Source organism: Podarcis raffonei, chromosome 8 (genome assembly GCF_027172205.1).
Source record: "Podarcis raffonei isolate rPodRaf1 chromosome 8, rPodRaf1.pri, whole genome shotgun sequence".
Classification (NCBI taxonomy): domain Eukaryota; kingdom Metazoa; phylum Chordata; class Lepidosauria; order Squamata; family Lacertidae; genus Podarcis; species Podarcis raffonei.
The window spans coordinates 41,364,029-41,383,129 of NC_070609.1; the positions used below are offsets into that span (position 1 = coordinate 41,364,029).

Here is a 19,101-nt window from a genome sequence, read left to right on the forward strand (position 1 = left end):
TTGAAACAAACTCTTCCAGGGCTCCAACCTTTTTTGGACCTGTGGGAGCGTTTGGAACGGCTGCTGGGGGATGTCTAGGCATTGCCAGGTAATAATAATAATAATAATAATAATAATAATAATAATAATAATAATTTATTATTTATACCCCGCCCATCTGGCTGGGCTTCCCCAGCCACTCTGGGCGGCTTCCAAAAACATATTAAAACATTGTAATACATCAAACATTAAAAGCTTCCCTAAACAGGGCTGCCTTCAGATGTCTTCTAAAAGTCTGGTAGTTGTTGTTCTCTTTGACATCTGGTGGGAGGGCGCAGTGGCGTAGCGTGGGGGGTGCAGGGGGGCCAGCCGCAACATCTGGGGTTAGGGCAAATCCACGGGTTAGGGGGCGCAAATCCACGGGTTAGGGGGCGCAAATCCATGGGTTAGGGGGCGCAAATTACTTGCCTTGCCCCGGGTGCTGACAACCCACGCTACGCCACTGGGAGGGCGTTCCACAGGGAGGGCGACACTACTGAGAAGACTCTCTGTCTGGTTCCCTGTAACTTGGCTTCTCGCAGTGAGGGAACCGCCAGAAGGCCCTCGGCGCTGGACCTCAGTGTCCGGGTAGAATGATGGGGGTGGAGACGCTCCTTCAGACATACTGGACCGACATTTTGGGGGTTCTAAAATGGCTGTTAGCTGACACGGATGATGCTGCCACTAAGGTGTGATTGGGTTTTTTTTGGGGGGGGGGAGCAGGGTGAAGCATGGCCAGTGCATGACCACACAGGTGTTGCTGCAGTGCAACAAAATGTATAAGTAGTATTAATCCAAAAAGCCAAGTGCTCCTTTTATGTCTCAATAGTACACAAACCATAGCAAACTCACTTTTGACTTGTTTTCTTTCTAAATTTGCCAGCTATGAGTGAGGACAAATATGGTGAAGACACCTATACTGTGAGCACCGTGCCTCCACCTGTAGCCCCAGTATGTACTGTATCTCCTGCTCAAGGATCAGTGCTCACCAGCTTCTCCATCTCCTGCCACTCTCCCTGTCTGGTGGATCAGTGCCTTCCAGCTGACAGCTCCTCACTCACATACTGCTTCTACCTGGAGACAAGTAAGAGTCAGAGGTGGCTGCTTGCATTCACTGTTTGTCTAAGGTTGGTTCTGGTCCACATGTTCTAACTGAAGGCACCTCTGTAGCTGTATTCTCTCATAGGGATGGCATGCCAGTGTTTAGTGGGGTTAGAGGCAGAAGTGGTGTAACGAAAAGGGTGCTTCTTACTTTTATACAGTAGGTTACATTCCAGTAAAAGGCACATTCTGGGCATCCATCCAGGTAAGCAAGAGGCATTAAAATAGATATAAATAACTGAAATAAATAAATAATATACAATAAAATAAATATTCACAATTCAATGACACATCCCAGCCTGGCAAAAGTATCCTAGAGGGTGCAGAGCAGGGCCAGGGGGAAGTGTGTCCTAGGAAAGGGGTGTGGCCTAGAGGGAGTCTCGAAGGCCAAATAGAGAAGCTTGGAGGGCCACATTTGGATGCTGGGTCTGTGGTTCCCCACCCTTATGCTAAGTGGTCAGGTTCTACACTCCACAAGTAGCTTGTAGTAGCTAAACTACTACTAAAGTGTGTAGTAGTGAAAATAACATTCAGTAATGGGTCATATCAGGGGCAATTGTTTTGTAAAATTGCATAAGAAATGTGTGTATTTGGAGAAATTCACACTAAAATGAACTTTCATGGTGAATTTAAAAAATAAATCACAAGCTGATGTGGAAATGTGGGGAACTGAACTTAAGACTGGAAAAATGAGAAACCGAAACTGAGAAATTTGCCCCTCCCTACTCAGTTGTAGGCCATTGTAGTCCAGCAACAACAGTAAGGCCACAGGCTTCTCACCCCACCCTGTGTTAGAACCACTGGCTATAAATAGAAAATGACAAATGACAAATAAATGTGCATCTGGCCATTGCAATCCAAGTCTAACACGGATCATAAAATGCCCTGCTGCTGCTGCTGTCAAACTGGGTCATGGAAAAATTGGTTTCCTACTCTGTCACCTGAACCAGTCTCCCTCCCTCCTCCAGATTCTCTTCTACACTGCGGACAAGAGCCTGTCCTACCTTCAGTTTACCTTCCACTTGGAGAAGCAGACGATAACTTTCTTTTATGGATTAAAATTGGTGTGAGCAACATCTATGGTGACACCATTTATACCAATGCCACTGCCAGGGTAGGTGTGACTTCACTGGCTTCTGCTGTCTGTGCCTTTGCTATCTATATTATTATCATCACATTCTATACAGCTGTCTTAAGGTGATGTTCAATAAACACAGTTAAACACACACACACACGAGTAAATACATTTAAAACAAAACTGAGGCCATACAAAATAGACACTCAAGGCAAAGATGTCCACTCACCCTCACAGTGTTGCTGGACGGCAGAGTCTCCCCCAAGGAATCCCAGGATTGGCCTCCTGCCCTGATGGGAGGAGAGGGTGGCTATGGTGGTCGCTGTATTCTGGGGCTGGGTAGGAATTTGTTCACCAGGCAAATGGTCACCAGCCTATTGGTTTTGCCTACCTCATAGCAATCGTCACAACTTGGTTGGGCATTGAGGCAATATCAATCTGGGATGGAGAGGAGGCTGTAGTCTCTGCCTGCCCCTCCAAATGCTAGTCAGCCCATTAAAGGGATACGGGGGGAGTGGCCATGTCGGCATGCCCAGCCGGGGCCTAGGAACGTTGGCTCTCCCCCAGACAGCAGTTCCTATTTGATTAAGTCTTAGGAACCCCTGTGTGGATCGACCATTGCGTCACTTCTGGCAGGTGGGCTGGAAGTATTTACTTGCCCCATGCCCAAGCCAAACCTCTCACATCTGTATTCAATAAAGTTGTGGCCTGTTTCAATCCATAACTAGTCTCAGTTGTCTTTCATTTCTCTGGGGGTAGAGGACTGGAGAGAACGACGACTGGGCCTGCAACCATTTATCCAGCTGGAATATCTTGTCAAAACAAAACTGTCTTCAATTGTTTCCAGAAAGTGCAGCCTAGTGAGTGGTTGTCTTTTCTCAGAAAAGAAAATTCCACCTGCTGTGTCTCCTCTATTATAGAAACATGTTGTCAACAACCCATTTACCATATTAAGCCCCTATCTGAAAACTTTCTTCGCATTACAAACTGTAGGTGTCAGAGAACTGATTTGGATCAGGACTATAACGAGATGAAAAGCTTAAAGCCTTCTGCTGTATGTCATGGTCCTGACCTCAGCCTTGAGCATCTGCATCTGCTGTTTGTTTTCTAGAGGAGGGGACTAAGCCTAAGAATAACAACACATCTAGTCTGGCATTCAGCAGCAAGAATGTCCTTGGTGGTTATGGAATGAACAACTGTGTGCATTTCCCCCTTGCTTTATCAGGTTCAACATCAGGACATAAGCAGCGGAAACCAGACCTTGCAAGCCATTATTTCAGAAAAATCGAACACCATCCTCAAAGGCGAGAACAACAGCATGACCCTGTTCCAGCTGTACAAGTCAGTGTCTTCTGTCCTTAATCTAGAAACAAAAGAAGAGAGTGTTAATTCATCTCTGCGGACAGATACACGGAAAGAGGTTAGCTGCACATATTGCATCCTGGAACCATTTTTACTATTCCTTTGGTGTCTAAGCAGCATTTGTATAGTTTAGCTACTACAAGCTACTCATGGAATGTAGAATCAATACCTTCTGGTGCCATTGCTTGATCTGGGCACACCACAGGTGCTTCCCCTACCTCTCAGCTGTGGGGGCATAAGGCTGCCCACACCCTCTGTGACATCAGCGCATTTTGCCCAATGGTAGTGACCCCTTTGTAAACCCCCACTCAGCTAACAGCATTAAGAGTTGGGTAGGAAAGAAATAATTGTTTTAGCTGTTTACAACCTTTTCACCAGCCAGTTATTTGAATGATTCCTTTGTTGTTTTTAATGGTGTGCATATTGTTGTACACTGGCCTGATATTTTATGAGAGGGTGGTACATAATTACTTTTATAAATACATATAAATTAAAAAACAACAACCAGTGGGTCATTAATTAAAAGCTAACTGGAATAAAAATAGCTTTACCACCCATTAAAAGATGGGAACATGGAGTCCAGCAAATCTCCACCAGCCCCACAATCCCAGCCCCAGCATTGAGAAGGCTCCTTCTCTCTTGCCTGCACACAGGATCTCGTATACAGGCACTACAGAGAACAAGGTCTCCAAGGCCAATCTCCAAGGCCTGGTAGGCTCATGAAGGAGCAGGCAGTTTCTCTGACAAAATAAAAACTATTTAAACTTTTTTTTAAAAAAAGGAGGAGCAGGCAGTTTCTGAAAGGCAACCTGGCCCTAAGCTGTTCAATTTTAAAGCCAATACTCACACTTTATGTTAATCCTGGAAACAAATAGATAACTACAGCAGGTGGAATAAGTCTGGATTTATATGCTCTGATCTTCAAATGCCAGCAGCATTTTGCACAAAATGAAGCTTGGGGTCTATTTCCAAAGTTGTCCCCGCATAGACACCTTTGCAGTAATCTTGTGTGAAATAATGAAATTACAGCTCATCCTGTTAATGTGTCCTTTGCTAATAAGCAGGATATCCCTCAGATATGGCCTTGTTCCCCAGTTCCTGAAGCATTGTTTGGGTTTGGAAGCCAATTGTCACAAATAGGGTTTGTATTATTTTAGTGCTTTGGGGATCCAAATCCTGTCTGGCACTGCCAAAATGCCTCTAGATGTGCAAATAAAAGAAGCCAGAGAAGTGTAAAGAATTGTTTAATTGGCATTAATAATGATCATTTTGAAAGTCACGGGGTAGCTGGTACTTATGCTCAAAAAGGCTACATGTTCATCTCACTAGGAACTCTTGTTATTGTAAATGGATTTATTCCACATTCATAAATTCCCTTCACTCTCATGCAGTTAATATATTCCTCTATTTATATGGTCAACTGGAAGATAAACTGGGAATTTGCAATTAGAGTGAATTTCAACTCAGATTAGACATAAAAACCACTTCCCACCCTATAATTTACAGTAGGGATGGGCAGACTTTAAGCTTGGTGAGGGTCTACTTTTTCCCATTGGGACTCTGAGGTCCCCAATTGAAGCCAAGTGCAAAATATTGGCTCAAGAAGGTGCACATAGAATTGCAAGGCAAGATGCCTCTGAGCACATGCAGAGCTTAGGAATATGTTTTCAGTAGCAGAAAAATTATTTTCTGCATCCTAATTATTTTACCTAATTATTTTATTATTTTCGCATCCTAATTATTTTACCCACAAATCTATTCCTGCTTTCTCAAGCATTCTTGATTTCGGCAGCCCAAATGAGGAGGTGAAGGGCATGGGAGAGAAAGACTTTTGGTTGTTGCTATTGTTAAACCATTGGGAGCCGGAAATTCTATATGTATATTTTTATTTAAAAGCATTTCTGAACCACTTAAAAATCTCGAAGCTGTGTACACTATGTACAATATAAAAACAATATCCATTAAAACAAAAATATAGGCTAAAATCAATAGAAAGATATAAAAATATAAAAGCATTTATTTATAAGCAGATTTAGGGGATTCATACAGAAAAATCAGGAGTCAATCTTATGGCAAACAGGGAAAGGCTGCGCAAAAAGATAAGTCTTTATAAGACATCTGAAGGAGGAGATGCTTTATGTATGGCTGAGGGACAGACATTCCACAGAACAAGGGCAGCAGCTGAAAATGCCCATTTTCGAGTCACCACCCTATGATATTCAGTAGCATGTTGCAAATCACAGGTCACCAATGCACAACCTCTAGATGCAGGTCTTCGTCTGGTGCTTGTGAAACCCTGAGCCCCCAGTTTCACTGTCCACCTGATCCTGGAGTGGCAAGGGTGATTAGCATTTTCTTGCTTGAAAAGTACATAGAGGAGGAAGCTGGAAGGGACACTCTTTGCCACTTCCTGATTTCCCCACTATGTGCTTTTCAAGTTTCAGGTTAATTCTACTGGATCTGATGTTTTAGTCAGATCACATGGAAATGTGAAATGTGTCTCTGCACTTTCTCTTTCTGTGTGTTGGGGTAGGAGGATGATCCAGGGGGAGATAGAAGGAAGTGATCAGAGTGGATGGTACCCATGGCAACTCACTCAAAAATCCAGACGTGCCCATGGACCTAGAAAGGTTGGCCACTTCTGTACTAGCTGATCCTGTTCTGCCAGGGATAGGTCTATTAGAAACATGACCATCGATAACCAGTATTTATATTGTCTCTAATGATCTGTCTTTGCATCCCCAGTTGCGAGAGCTTATGCTGACGACCCTCTCTGCTGTAAATGTAACATCAATGCAGACGGCTCTTAAGATGTCAGAGGTGCTCAAGGAAATCACTTACAGGAGTGAAGAGCTCTCTTCCTCTGCGCAGGTGAGTGTCTGGGCAATGTGCATTTCTTCATAACTGTGTGTGGTTCATGCAAAGAGGCAACAGATGTATTGACAATGTGAGAATCTGAGATTAGTGGTGCTTTTAACAGACTGGTAAGGGGGGGTTGAAAGTGGGGTGGAGGGAGAGAAATTGAAGGAACTATTCTATGATTAATTCTTAGAGGAAGGCAGTACTTATAAAACTGTTGGTCACCTCTTTGGTGGCCTTAGATAACTGGAGTTGGGACAGAAATTTCAAAGAGGAAAAGGAACCCACCTATGACTGATGGAACCCTCCACCTTGTACCAAACATAAGAAGAGCCTTTCTTCCTAGTCCAAGATCTTCCTAGTCCAAGATCCTGTTCTCATATTGGCTAACCAGGAGCCAATGGCCCTCTCCCCACCTGTGATTCTCTTCAACTAGTATTATCAGTAACATACTGCCTCCAACAGTGGAGGTAGAACATAGCCACCATGCCTAGTAGCCCTTGATAGCCTTATCCTCTATGAATTTGTCTATGTTTTTAGTAAAGTAAAGGGACCCCTGACCATTAGGTCCAGTCACAGACGACTCTGGGGTTGTGACGCTCATCTTGCTTTATTGGCTGAGGAAGCCGGCGTACAGCTTCCGGGTCATGTGGCCAGCATGACTAAGCCGCCTCTGGCGAAACCAGAGCAGCGCATGGAAACGCTGCTTACCTTCCCGCTGGAGTGGTACCTATTTATCTACTTGCACTTTGACGTGCTTTCGAACTGCTAGGTTGGCAGGAGCAGGGACTGAGCAACGGGAGCTCACCCCGTTTTAAAACCATTCAAATTTTAAAACCATTCAAATAGGTGTCCATCATTGCAGCCTTTTTTGGGAACAGATTCCATAGCTGTGTGGAATGCTTTCTTTTCTTGGTCCTGACTCTCCCAATGTTCAGTTTCATTGGAGGGAAGCAGAACGTGTGTGTGTGTGTCAAGTACCCCCTGGCAGAGGGCCCTCACCAATCTACAGTGGTTTGTGAGAGGTGCTGCCCTGTCATTTGCTTATCACCTGAATTTGGGAAGAAGGGAGTTATGAAACACCTGCTAGTTTGTTCTCTTTAGCCTGGAGGGCTATGTCCACTTAGAGGCCTCTTTTCTCATTCAGGTGGAAGCCGGTAATACTTTGAAGGATGTCAGTGAATCCTTGCTGATTGTGAATACTGAAGATGGCGAAGATGACCTGAAGCGCAAGGAGGCTGCCAGCTATCTGTTCAATGCAGTGAGCAACGTCCTTGAAGCTGCTGTGCAGAATGGGACAGAGGATACTGCTGGACCAGAGACTGCACAGGTGGGCGCAAAACTATGAAATGTCAAAGAGCTATAGCATGCAAAAGTATATATAGCATATTGTGGCTATGGAAGAGTGTCATGGACTGGCTGGACACACAGAGGAATGGTGGGAAGCACCGGCTGGGAAACCATCAAAGGAAGAAGGTTCAGAGTGTGGTTTCTTTCTTCTGTCCTAGAGTTTGGTGTCACTGCAGCTTCTAAACACCATTGAAAACCTCCAGAGTGCTCTCTTGATTGGGAAGTTGCCTGACAATGAACCCATGGTGCTCACAGCCCCCTCTGCAGCTATGTACATCAACCGGTAAACAGATTTTGCTATACTGCTTTTTCATCACCCTCCAGGAAAAATGTAACATAACTGCAGCAACTAGCATCCCATTAACTATGTGGCAAGGCAGCAACCCTAACAACAAAAAATGACTGGATTTTCCAGTGGGGAGTGTTTCATTTGTAAGTCAGTTGAAAGATCGGAGTCAAACAAGGTTACCCAGAAGGAAATGTAGCCCTCAGGCTCAGAAAGGTTGCCCATCCGTGATGGAGACAATATAGAGTTAGATGGAGCAATAGTATGACTTGGTTTAAGGCCGCCTCCTATGCCTTCTGCATTGTATGCAGGAGGTCCCAGATCCAATCCCCAGCATCTCTAGGTAGGGCTGAGAGAAACCTGCCAGTCAGTGCCACTGCCAGTCAGTGTAGACAATACTGAGCTAGATGAACCAATGGTCTGACTTGGTATAAAGCAACTTCCTATGTTTTGGTTCCTACTTCTGTGATTTTTTCTTCTTTGCTTCCATCTTTTCTGACTTTTTTCTGATCTTTCTCTGGAAAGGTTGCAGACAGACAATGCAGACAGCACATCCATTCATGTCTCTGACTCCAGCTCTGCCAGCTTCACTCTGCCCTCTGCCTCTTCTCTCAGCATCTCAGGAGACAGAGATGAGACAGTGGACATCAGGGCAAGTGTCCCATTTTTACTGCGCTTTAGCTTGCTCTGGGAATTCATTTTCTTCCTTTCTTATTAAGGCTTTTATTGTATTTAATAACAATATAAACAATGGGACTATAGAAACTGACCCACCTGTTCCCCACCTGCCCAATAAAGGGTGGAAAAGAGGGAGGAGGAAAGGTGTAGGGAACTAGAACAAACAGAAATAGGAAGTACATTTTACAAGGCTACATACAGAAAAAGAATACTAAAGAAAAAGTTCAGGTGCTTTGAGAGGCAGAAAAGAAGTAGATCAGCAGAAGAATTTTTATGCATTTGTATTTTGTAGGAATTTCATCTGGTTTTGTATGAATGTGTTGATATTGTATTTTACTTATAAAAATGCTGAAAGTTGTAGACATCTGTGTAACAAGCAACTAGCAAGTTAGAAGCAGAAGTTGTTGCAGTGGTAGTACATTGAAGGTTTTTAAACATAGATTGGATGGTCATCTGCATTGTGGGGGGTTGTGAGGTCCCTTCCAACTCTGCAGTTCTATGATCAAATCTTTTTGGTGCTTAAAAATCTCTTCCTGTAGATGGTGAGCTTGTCTGTGAACCCCTTTTCCACAAGTGACAGCTTTGATATCCACGGTGCTGTGGGAGGCCTCTCCCTCACCAGCCTAGATGGACTGGTTATTCCAGTTAAGAACCTTACAGAAGACATTGAGGTAATTTTCCTTGTGTGCATTTCTGAAGGGCAGGACCATGTGCTTTTCTAAAAACAGGCCACTTTGTTCATTCATCATTGCTAACTGTATTGTGATGAGGGGAGAAGCCCAGCCCACCAAGCACATCCAGACTTGGATCCAACATTAGTCTTACTTATAGTAAAGCCATGGAAATTGGTGGACATTATTAACTAAGATCTATTAATTTAAATGGGTCTACACAAAGCAGGACTTAGTAGGCTACAAACCACAGTTCCCCACCCCTGGCCTATGGTCAGGGTGATGGGAGTTGTAGTCCAGAACCATCTGGAGGGCCATAGGTTAACCACAGCATCCAAGACATGGTCTTAAGGCAGAGCTTTCATGTTGGTGGCACACTTCTTAGACATTCAGTACTTCTTAGTAATTCAGTTTTACTAGGAAATCGGAGGTTATATTGACCTGTTTCCAGCCCTGGGAGGAGAGCGGGGAACATTTGCATGACACACCTGCACACTGCAGCCAAGATACTAACGTGTCACAACACACGGTTTGGAAAACTCTGTCTTAAGGTATTGATGTAGGCACCTTGCTGAAGCCAAACAAGTCTGAATCTGGTCAGTGCTTGGCTTAAGACTGCCTGGGAAGGGGAAACCCCATTAAAGACATCTGGAGTTCCATAGAAAGAAGGTGGGGTAGAAATGTAATATATAAACACACACACTTGCATTTATACTTCAGCTGGGCCTCCCTGCTTGATGACAGCATAGGTTTTTAAAATATTATCAGGGTTTGGGGGCATTTCCAGAATTGAACTGTTGACATTAAACGCAGATAATGCTGCCAAGGAATTCAGCAACTGACAATGACCCGAATGTGTTGAATCTGGGAAACTTCAGTGCTCTCCAAGTCAATGTGACTTCAGTAAATGCATCTCTAGTGATCCATCTACAGCTGGACCAAGACATTCCACTTATCCTATATTTGGGATATGGCTATCACCCCAATGAGACTGACTATGAATTGATGACACGCCTTCCTCTCAACACAAATTCAAGAGGTAAAAATAAACACTCTGATAGAGGTCTGGTTGCTTGCTCATCAACCAAAGGGTGATGTAAGCCTGTGTAAAAACTACAAATCTTTCATGCAGGTTAGTTTTAAGGGATTTGTTTATAAAACCTTACTTGTCTGGGAAACCAATTGGAAGGTGGTAAAACCATTGAGAAAGACACAAACTGTAGGCAATGTTTGCAAGTGCTTTGTGGCTTGGGCTGTAAGGGGCTTGGGTAGCCTGAGGGTACCAGATAGAAGAAAGGCAGATCAAAGTGAGTGTCCCAATGACAAGGAAGACAGCACTCCAAAAAAGGAGGAGGAGCTGCAACTCTAATGCAAGAATCTTTAGAGAGAATGTTATGTTGGGAGACTGTTTAGTTTGAAGGAAAGCTGGGTGCATTTAACCTCTTTATTTCACTATACTCTTGTTGGTCCATTTGGGGTTTGCAATGTGTACATGTAACCTTTCTTACGTTACAACCTTTCCCACTAAGAACAACCTTTTAATCTTGTTAGTAGACTTTTAATTGTGACTTATAAAACCTTTGTGGTCTCTTGTTAATGTTTCAAAGCCACGGTTTAACCACATAAAAATGTTATAAATAAAGAAATAAGCATTGCTTGATCTGATCATACTTCCCTAGACTTCAGCTCAACCACATCTGTTCCAGATGTTGTATATTCCTGGATCCTTCACCCGGAAGACCTTATTTTTGGAGAAGGGACCTACTATTTCATTGTGAGACCAGAAACAGAACTGGCGTCCATGGCCACCCATGACATAAATGTTTCTGTCACTTGCTTTGTCTCCCAATGTGTATTCTGGGATGAGCACCAAGGGAACTGGAACAGCTATGGATGCCACGTGAGTAGACAGAATATAATGCAGTGGAGGGGCATCCTGGGTAATGAAATTTGGGGGAGGACCACAGCTTAGTGGTAGAGCACCAGCCTAGCATGCAGAAGGTCCCAGGTTCAGTCCCTGGCATCTCCAGGTAGGGCAGAGGGAGGCTTCTGCCTGGAATCTTGAAGAACACTGCCAGTCAGAGTAGGCTGTACTGAGCTAGACAGAACAATAGTCTGGCTCAGGATAAGGCAGCTTCCTCCATTCCTGTAAGGCAAAAAATCTACTCACAAGTTTTGCACAAAGCCACAAGCTTGTGAGTGGGTATTTTTGGATTCTTATAGGAATGTAGGGATAGATAGGAGGTCATAACGACAACTATTCCTTGGCTTGCAGGTTGGCCCCAAAACAAACCCCAATGGCACTCAGTGTCTCTGTAACCACCTGACATTCTTTGGGAGCTCCTTCTTTGTGATGCCAAACTCCATCGACGTCAGCAGAACAGTGGAGTTGTTTGCCACCTTTGTGGACAACCCTGTGGTAGTGACAACTGTGGGCAGCATCTTCCTCGTGTACCTGCTGGTTCTGATCTGGGCCAGAAGAAAAGACATCCAAGATGATGCCAAAGTAAGTTTTGTTCTCAGCTAGAACTTTTATCTGGAAGCTGTTGGTTGCTTAGAGCATTCTTCAACTGAGCATTCTTCAATACAGAGGTACCTTGGTTCTCGGAGTCCATTCCAGAAGTCCATTCGACTTCCAAAAATGTTCAGAAACCAAGGCGTGGCTTCCAATTGGCAGCAGGAGCTTCCTGCACTCAATTGGAAGCCATGTCAGCCGTGTTGGACAATCGGCTTCCAAAAAACATTCACAAACCAAAACACTCACTTCCGGGTTTGTGGTGTTCGGGAGCCAAAACATTCGAGTCACAAGGCGTTCCAGAACCAAGGTACAACTGTACAATAATAAATATTTTTCCACTGTGCGGCTCTTTGTCATCCTTGCTGAAATGTACACTTTGCAATTGTAATAGACTTTTGTCTACTTGATCGTAAACTTCCTCTCATTAATACGTTGATGTTACAGTCTTGTGCCTTTCGGCACATTTTTGTAGTTGTTACATAGAGCTGTGCCTTTGTATATGACTTGTTTTCATACTTCTTTAAACTGCCCTGAAATCTCTCGAAGAAGGGTAGTTAAGAAATATTTTAAAAATATGTATTTTTGAGATGGTGCAAAGAGGAAGAGAAGAAGAGAAGAAGAGTTTGCATTTGATATCCCGCCGCAGTCTCAAAGCGGCTAACATTCTCCTTTCCCTTCCTCCCCCACAACAAACACTCTGTGAGGTGAGTGGGGCTGAGAGACTTCAAAGAAGTGTGACTGGCCCAAGGTCACCCAGCAGCTGTATGTGGAGGAGTGGAGACGCGAACCCGGTTCCCCAGATTACGAGACTACCACTCTTAACCACTACACCACACTGGCTCTCAGTGGTAATCAGCATTCCATTTGTGAAGACCCTATGTGTTTCCTTCGAGGTGTAAATAAATTATGGGGTGGGGTGGGGTGGGGAATCCCTCAGCAAAAAACAACAACACCTGGTCCTATTTCCAGGTACGTCTTAGATTCAGATCTAGTAATCATTCTCCTCTTCCCTACATTACATATTTTCATTCGTCATTTGCATGTCTTTGCTGATGCTGCCATAAAATCTCCAGGTGAAGATAACGGTGTTGGAGGACAACGACCCCTTTGCTCAGTATCGCTACCTGGTGACTGTTTTTACCGGACACCGTCGAGGCTCAGCTACAACCTCCAAGGTACCAATGGGGTCCTGGGCATTGTTGCACACGAGTAAGGAGCTGTAGCTCATGCCTGAAACCCTGGAGGCTATAAGTGCAAATCATAAATCAGTAAATAGTGAGACAGCCCCTGGTCGTGTTCACGCACACCTGCATTTGCTCCATTCAGACACCTATTCACAGCTCAGGATTTGGTGGCACGCAAGTACAGTACAAGCATGAACAATTGCTATTCCAGGTGACTCTGACCTTGTACGGCCAGGAAGGGGAGAGTGAGCCACACCACCTGGTGGACCCCAACATGCCAGTCTTTGAGCGAGGAGGAGTGGATGTCTTCCTACTGTGTACACTGTTTCCTCTCGGGGAACTGCAGAGCATCCGGCTGTGGCATGACAATTCAGGAGGCAGCCCGTCCTGGTATGCAAGGGGCAAAGAGATGGAACAGGGAAAGGGGCACCCTTTAAACTAGGGCTGGGAAAGAGGAGCCAGCTGATAGGCTGGATGGTGAGCTCCCCCATGGGCAGTAGCAGCCACTGAGGCAGAGCCAGGTGAGGAGACGCTGCTCACCTGTTTTCCCAATGTGGAGGTTGCTGCTGGTAACTGAGAGGGAGAGGGGTGAAGTTGGCTTGGTAAATCATGGTCAAGAGTGGATTTGCAATGGGGGCTCTGGTGCACTTGTGTTGTGCGAACCTATCCCAAGTCAGTGCCGCTAGCTTCTTTCTGTTGTTTTTGTTCACAGGTATGTGAACCGTGTGCTGGTTCATGATGTGGCCACGGATCAGAAATGGTATTTCCTCTGCAACTCTTGGCTAGCCATTGATGTCGGAGATTGTGTCCTCGATAAAGTGTTCCCCATAGCTACTGAGGAAGATATGAAGCAGTTCAGGTATGTTAGGCTGGACTAGAAGGAGCAGTTTCCTCTGGCTGCTTTGGCCCTGCCAGAAATGCTTCCACTGGTTATGTAGAGATTCCTTTGCACGTGGGTTTTGTAGGTAATGCAGAAGTGTGTGCATGCGTGTGTATAATTAATAGGGTAGTGGGGTTGGTATGAATGCCATCTTTGTGTCCCCTGCAAGCCTGTAGCTTTATATCTGTAAGTTATGGTTCTAGAGTGGAAGGAACTACTGAAGTGGTTAAGTTAATGGCCACCAAGAATGTTAAACATCTTTTTACATGACTGAAGAATTGGCCAAGTATAGGTTTGTTGCCATAGAAATGATTAGCTAGTAAAACTTACAGAAGGAGGCGGAAGGTCTTCTCCCCACTCCCTGGCCCCCTGGTTGGAGGTCGTGTCTTCCTAGGTGTAAGAGAACAACAAGCCAGGGGCCAGTCTGGGAAGACAGATGCTCCCCACCCAGCTAGAGTTTATTAACAGGGGGAAGACTACAAGTCACACCAGAATGATCTATGCAACTCCAGTGGTTTCATTTGTCTGTGTTGTCATGAAGCCATGTCTCCACAAAACAGTCTTACGTTTTAGCTTAAAATAAATGTTACTCGTGGTTCAGCCTGACACTTTCTTTGCTCCTCTGCAGCAATCTGTTTTTCATGAAGACCTCAAAGGGTTTCCGTGATGGGCATATTTGGTACTCCATTTTCAACCGCTCACCACGCAGCTCCTTCACGCGAGCCCAGAGGGTATCCTGCTGCTTCTCACTGCTTCTGTGCACCATGCTGACCAGCATCATGTTCTGGGGCGTGCCTAAGGATCCAGCTGACCAGAAAATGGATTTAGGTAACTGCACGCCAGCCTCACCACTTGAGTTGGAACTGTGGTGAGAGCTAAGACGGAATGCTGAACAAGGAAGGGGTTTTATTTTATTTTTTTTAAAAAAAGATATTTATTAAAGTTTAACAATTACAAAAAAAGAAAAACAAACAATAATAATAATAAAAAAGATTACAATCCTTCAAAAATAAAAGAAAATACAATACTAAAAAGAAAAAAGAAAAAGAAAAAAAGAAACCCAAAAACAATACAGCTAAACAATAACATTTAAAAACACTAACATCCAGTATTTTCATATCTTTATCTTTCATTTACTTATTTCCTTGACTTCCTCACGCCTCCCTTTTTGTATTCTATTTCATAATTGTTTCAGCGAGTCCTTTCCCTCTTTCTCAAATTTTGTTCCATAATTTATCTTAACGCAATTTAACCTTAAATTTTACACTTTAACCCATTAACAATCCATTTTTTCTTAATTCTTTATATTTTTTTTTATAATATTTTTTATTAAACAATTTTTATGTTAACACAAACAAAACATACAAAAACGAACAAGAAACATTAACAAAGCAAAGAACAAGTACCATTTCATGTCCTAATTTCTTAAACCTTACTTCCTCGACTTCCTCTTGCTTCCCGTTTCTGTATTCCAAGTTCTTACAATTATTCAGCGAATCTTCCCTTATTTTATAATAAATTTATGTTAGTCTTCCTTATTTTCTCTGTCTTAACCATTACTAATAGTAACCATTTATTTTAAACCCAACATCATTCTAACCGTCATTAATTTTATAGTATTTCTTTAAATAATCCTTAAACTTCTTCCATTCCTCTTCCGCCGCTTCTCTTCCCTGGTCTCGGATTCTGCTCGTCATTTCTGCCAAACCCATGTAGTCCATCACCTTCATCTGCCATTCTTCCAGTGTGGGTAGATCCTGTGTCTTCCAGTACTTTGCAATAAGTATTCTAGCTGCTGTTGTAGCATACATAAAAAAAGTTGTATCTGTCTTTAACACCCCCTGGCCGACAATACCCAAGAGAAAGGCCTCTGGTTTCTTGGGGAAAGTATATTTAAATACCTTTTTCAGTTCATTGTAAATCATTTCCCAGAATGCCTTAATCTTCGGGCACGTCCACCAGAGGTGAAAAAATGTACCTTCCTTTTCTTTACATTTCCAACATTTATTATCAGGCAAATGGTAGATCTTTGCAAGCTTGACTGGGGTTATGTACCACCTATAAATCATTTTCATTATATTTTCTCTTAAGGCGTTACACGCCGTAAACTTCAACCCGGTGGTCCACAACTTTTCCCAATCAGCGAACATAATGTTATGACCAATGTCCTGAGCCCATTTAATCATACTTGATTTTACCATTTCGTCTTGTGTATTCCATTTCAGCAGCAGATCATACATTTTTGACAAATTCTTAGTACTGGATTCTAACAGTTCAGTCTCTAGTTTTGATTTTTCCACCTGGAAGCCTATTTTACTGTCTAATTTAAACACTTCATTTATTTGATGATAATGTAACCAATCTCTCACCTTCCCTTTTAATTTTTCGAAACTCTGCAATCTCCATTTGTCCCCTTCCTTTTCCAAGATTTCCCAATATCTTGGCCATTTCGACTCCATATTTAGCTTTTTAACTGCCTTAGCTTCCATTGGTGATAACCATCTTGGAGTCTTATTTTCCATCAAGTCCTTATATCTAACCCAGACATTTAGTAGTGCTTTCCTGACAATATGATTTTTGAAACTTTTATGCGCTTTAACCTTGTCATACCACAAATATGCATGCCACCCAAAAATATTGTTAAATCCTTCCAAATCCAAAATGTCTGTGTTTTCAAGAAGCAGCCATTCTTTTAGCCAGCAGAAAGCTGCCGCTTCATAGTACAATTTAAAGTCTGGCAGGGCAAACCCCCCTCTTTCCTTTGAATCCGTTAGTATCTTAAATTTAATTCTGGGCTTCTTGCCCTGCCAGACAAATTTAGATATATCTTTTTGCCACTTCTTGAAACAGTCCATTTTATCCATTATTTGTAATGCTTGGAACAAAAACAACATTCTTGGCAATACATTCATTTTTATAACTGCAATTCGACCTAACAAGGAAAGCTTCAGATTTGACCAGATCTCCAGATCTTTTTTCACTTCTGACCAAGTTCTTTCATAATTATCTTTAAATAAATTCACATTTTTAGCTGTCATGTTCACACCCAGATATTTCACTTTTTTAACCACAGTCAACCCCGTCTCATTCTGAAACCTTTCTTTTTCAATCTGTGTTAAATTTTTCTCCAATACCTTAGTCTTTAACTTATTCAGTTTAAATCCTGCCAGTTGACCAAACTCTTGAATTATTTCCAAAACTCTTTTCGTGCTAGCTTCTGGCTCTTGCAATGTAAGTACTAGGTCATCTGCAAATGCTCTCAGTTTGTATTGTTTAACTCCGACCTGAATCCCTTTAACCAACTGATCCCTCCTGATCATATTAAGCAAAACCTCCAGGACCGATATAAAAAGTAATGGGGAGATAGGGCACCCCTGTCGTGTCCTTTTCTTAATTCTTTATAACCTTTCTGCTAAGACCATGTAAATCCATTCCATCATCTTTCTAACATTCATTAATTTTACAATGTTTTTTTTAAATATACTTTAAATTTTTTCCAATCTTCTTCCATCGACTCTTCTCCCTGGTCTCGGATTCTGCCAGTCATTTCCGCCATTTCCATGTAATCCATCAGTTTCATCTGCCATTCTTCCCTGGTGGGTAGATCTTGCGTCTTCCAGTACTTTGCAATAAGTATTCCTGCTGCTGTTGTGGCATACATAAAGCGTGTTCTCCCTAACAGAGAGCACGTGTTGCGGTTGGGGGAACAAGCCACCCTGCAGTGACTAGGCAAATTTGGTAAGGAACCCAAGCCTTTAAGTGGTTAAATTTGGGTTGCTGGGGAGTTTTGATTGTTGCCAATTTGGAGGAGGGGTAAGAGTCTTTAAATACAGGGGCCAGACGTTGGACGTCCTCTTGGCCGTTTTGCACCGGATCACATGGAGCACTTGGACAATCTTCTCATTGTCTGGTTACATTTCTTTATTTCTGTATTTCCCCTTTCCTTTTAATCCTCTCTAGTCCCTTAAATAATTTAATTCCCCCCCTTTCCTGTTCAATTTCTCCCCCACCCCTTACCCTGCCCTGTGGGAAGATTCTCCCTGTATCTATGGCTTGCCTTTCCCAATAGGGAGAGAGCCCCCGTTAGGGGCTTTCTTTTGCAAAAAGGTTTCCCCCATTTCTCTTGTTGAAATTGTGGGGCTAGTTAGGGCTGTTCCCAGCTTAGGTGGAATCACTTTCGTTATAGTATCCCCGAAGGTTGGCTTTATTTTGAGTGTGTGCAGCGCTGTTGGCCAAATTTTAAGATAGCCTTGGGTGGGAGCACTATTTTGAGTTCCTTTAATATTGCTATGAGACTAAGATTCTCAAGATCAGAAGCAGGGAGGCCTATTCGGCCTGCACATAACTTCCAAGCCTAAGTCTGCTACAGGTAGCAGTTAATTGTTAAGTCTCTGTGACACGTGACTCATTCTCGCTATTGGAATGTATCTGCTTGCAGGCCCAGTTGCTGTTAATGTATATCTGAGGCAGACAGAGGGCCCCAGGGGCTCCCTGTGCCTCCAAGGACTATGAGCACTCTGTATATGCTCTTGAACTATGCTGTTTCTGAACAAGTTTATTTTCTTTAAGTTTGTTTTGCCCTGATAGTGGCGACTGCCATTTTAGAGACGAGCCATTGTGGCTTAGTGGCTAAAGTATAGGACTAGGACCTGGGAGACAGGGTTCATATCCCCCTCTTAGCCATTGTTATAACAAAACAAAACAAACTGCTCCTTTTGGGCTATTCTGTTGCTGGGTAGTTCAGCCCATTCGTGATAAAGGAACTTTGGGTTTTCTTGAAGGGGTGCTTCCCTCTAAAAGGGCAAGCAGGGGTACCTGGACAAGCTGTGGGCTACCTCAACTCTGCTATTTCAGTGGAAACATTTATGCCTGGCTTAGCAGGTGATCCTAGGGCTTTGCCCTAGAATTTAATGGCCTGGAAGCGTTTCCGGCTGAATAGTGTCCCCATGTGGTCCATGAAGCATTGGTTTCACTGGGTCAGCGCATAGTGCCGGTAATGCCTAGGTTGCAGGATTGGTCCCTGTATGGGACAGCTGCATGCTCCCCCATTGCTCTACCTGGACACTTAGGTCCTTTTGGTGGTTACCTCACTGCGAGGGATGTAACAGGCGCCACGTTT

General features: G+C 43.4%; 1 protein-coding gene across 1 annotated transcript in view; it reads left to right on the forward strand.

Moving 5' to 3' along the window:
- PKD1L2 (polycystin 1 like 2) overlaps positions 1-19,101 on the forward strand; it is a 57,140-nt gene that overhangs the window by 12,329 nt on the left and 25,710 nt on the right. The window contains exons 14-28 of the mRNA XM_053399564.1: positions 902-1,102; positions 2,088-2,233; positions 3,420-3,614; positions 6,302-6,427; positions 7,563-7,745; positions 7,924-8,048; positions 8,577-8,703; positions 9,269-9,400; positions 10,214-10,439; positions 11,080-11,300; positions 11,676-11,906; positions 12,992-13,093; positions 13,314-13,492; positions 13,815-13,961; positions 14,611-14,810. Of these exons, the coding sequence (XP_053255539.1) occupies positions 902-1,102; positions 2,088-2,233; positions 3,420-3,614; positions 6,302-6,427; positions 7,563-7,745; positions 7,924-8,048; positions 8,577-8,703; positions 9,269-9,400; positions 10,214-10,439; positions 11,080-11,300; positions 11,676-11,906; positions 12,992-13,093; positions 13,314-13,492; positions 13,815-13,961; positions 14,611-14,810 (2,541 nt within the window). The remainder of the gene's footprint in view (positions 1-901; positions 1,103-2,087; positions 2,234-3,419; positions 3,615-6,301; positions 6,428-7,562; positions 7,746-7,923; positions 8,049-8,576; positions 8,704-9,268; positions 9,401-10,213; positions 10,440-11,079; positions 11,301-11,675; positions 11,907-12,991; positions 13,094-13,313; positions 13,493-13,814; positions 13,962-14,610; positions 14,811-19,101) is intronic.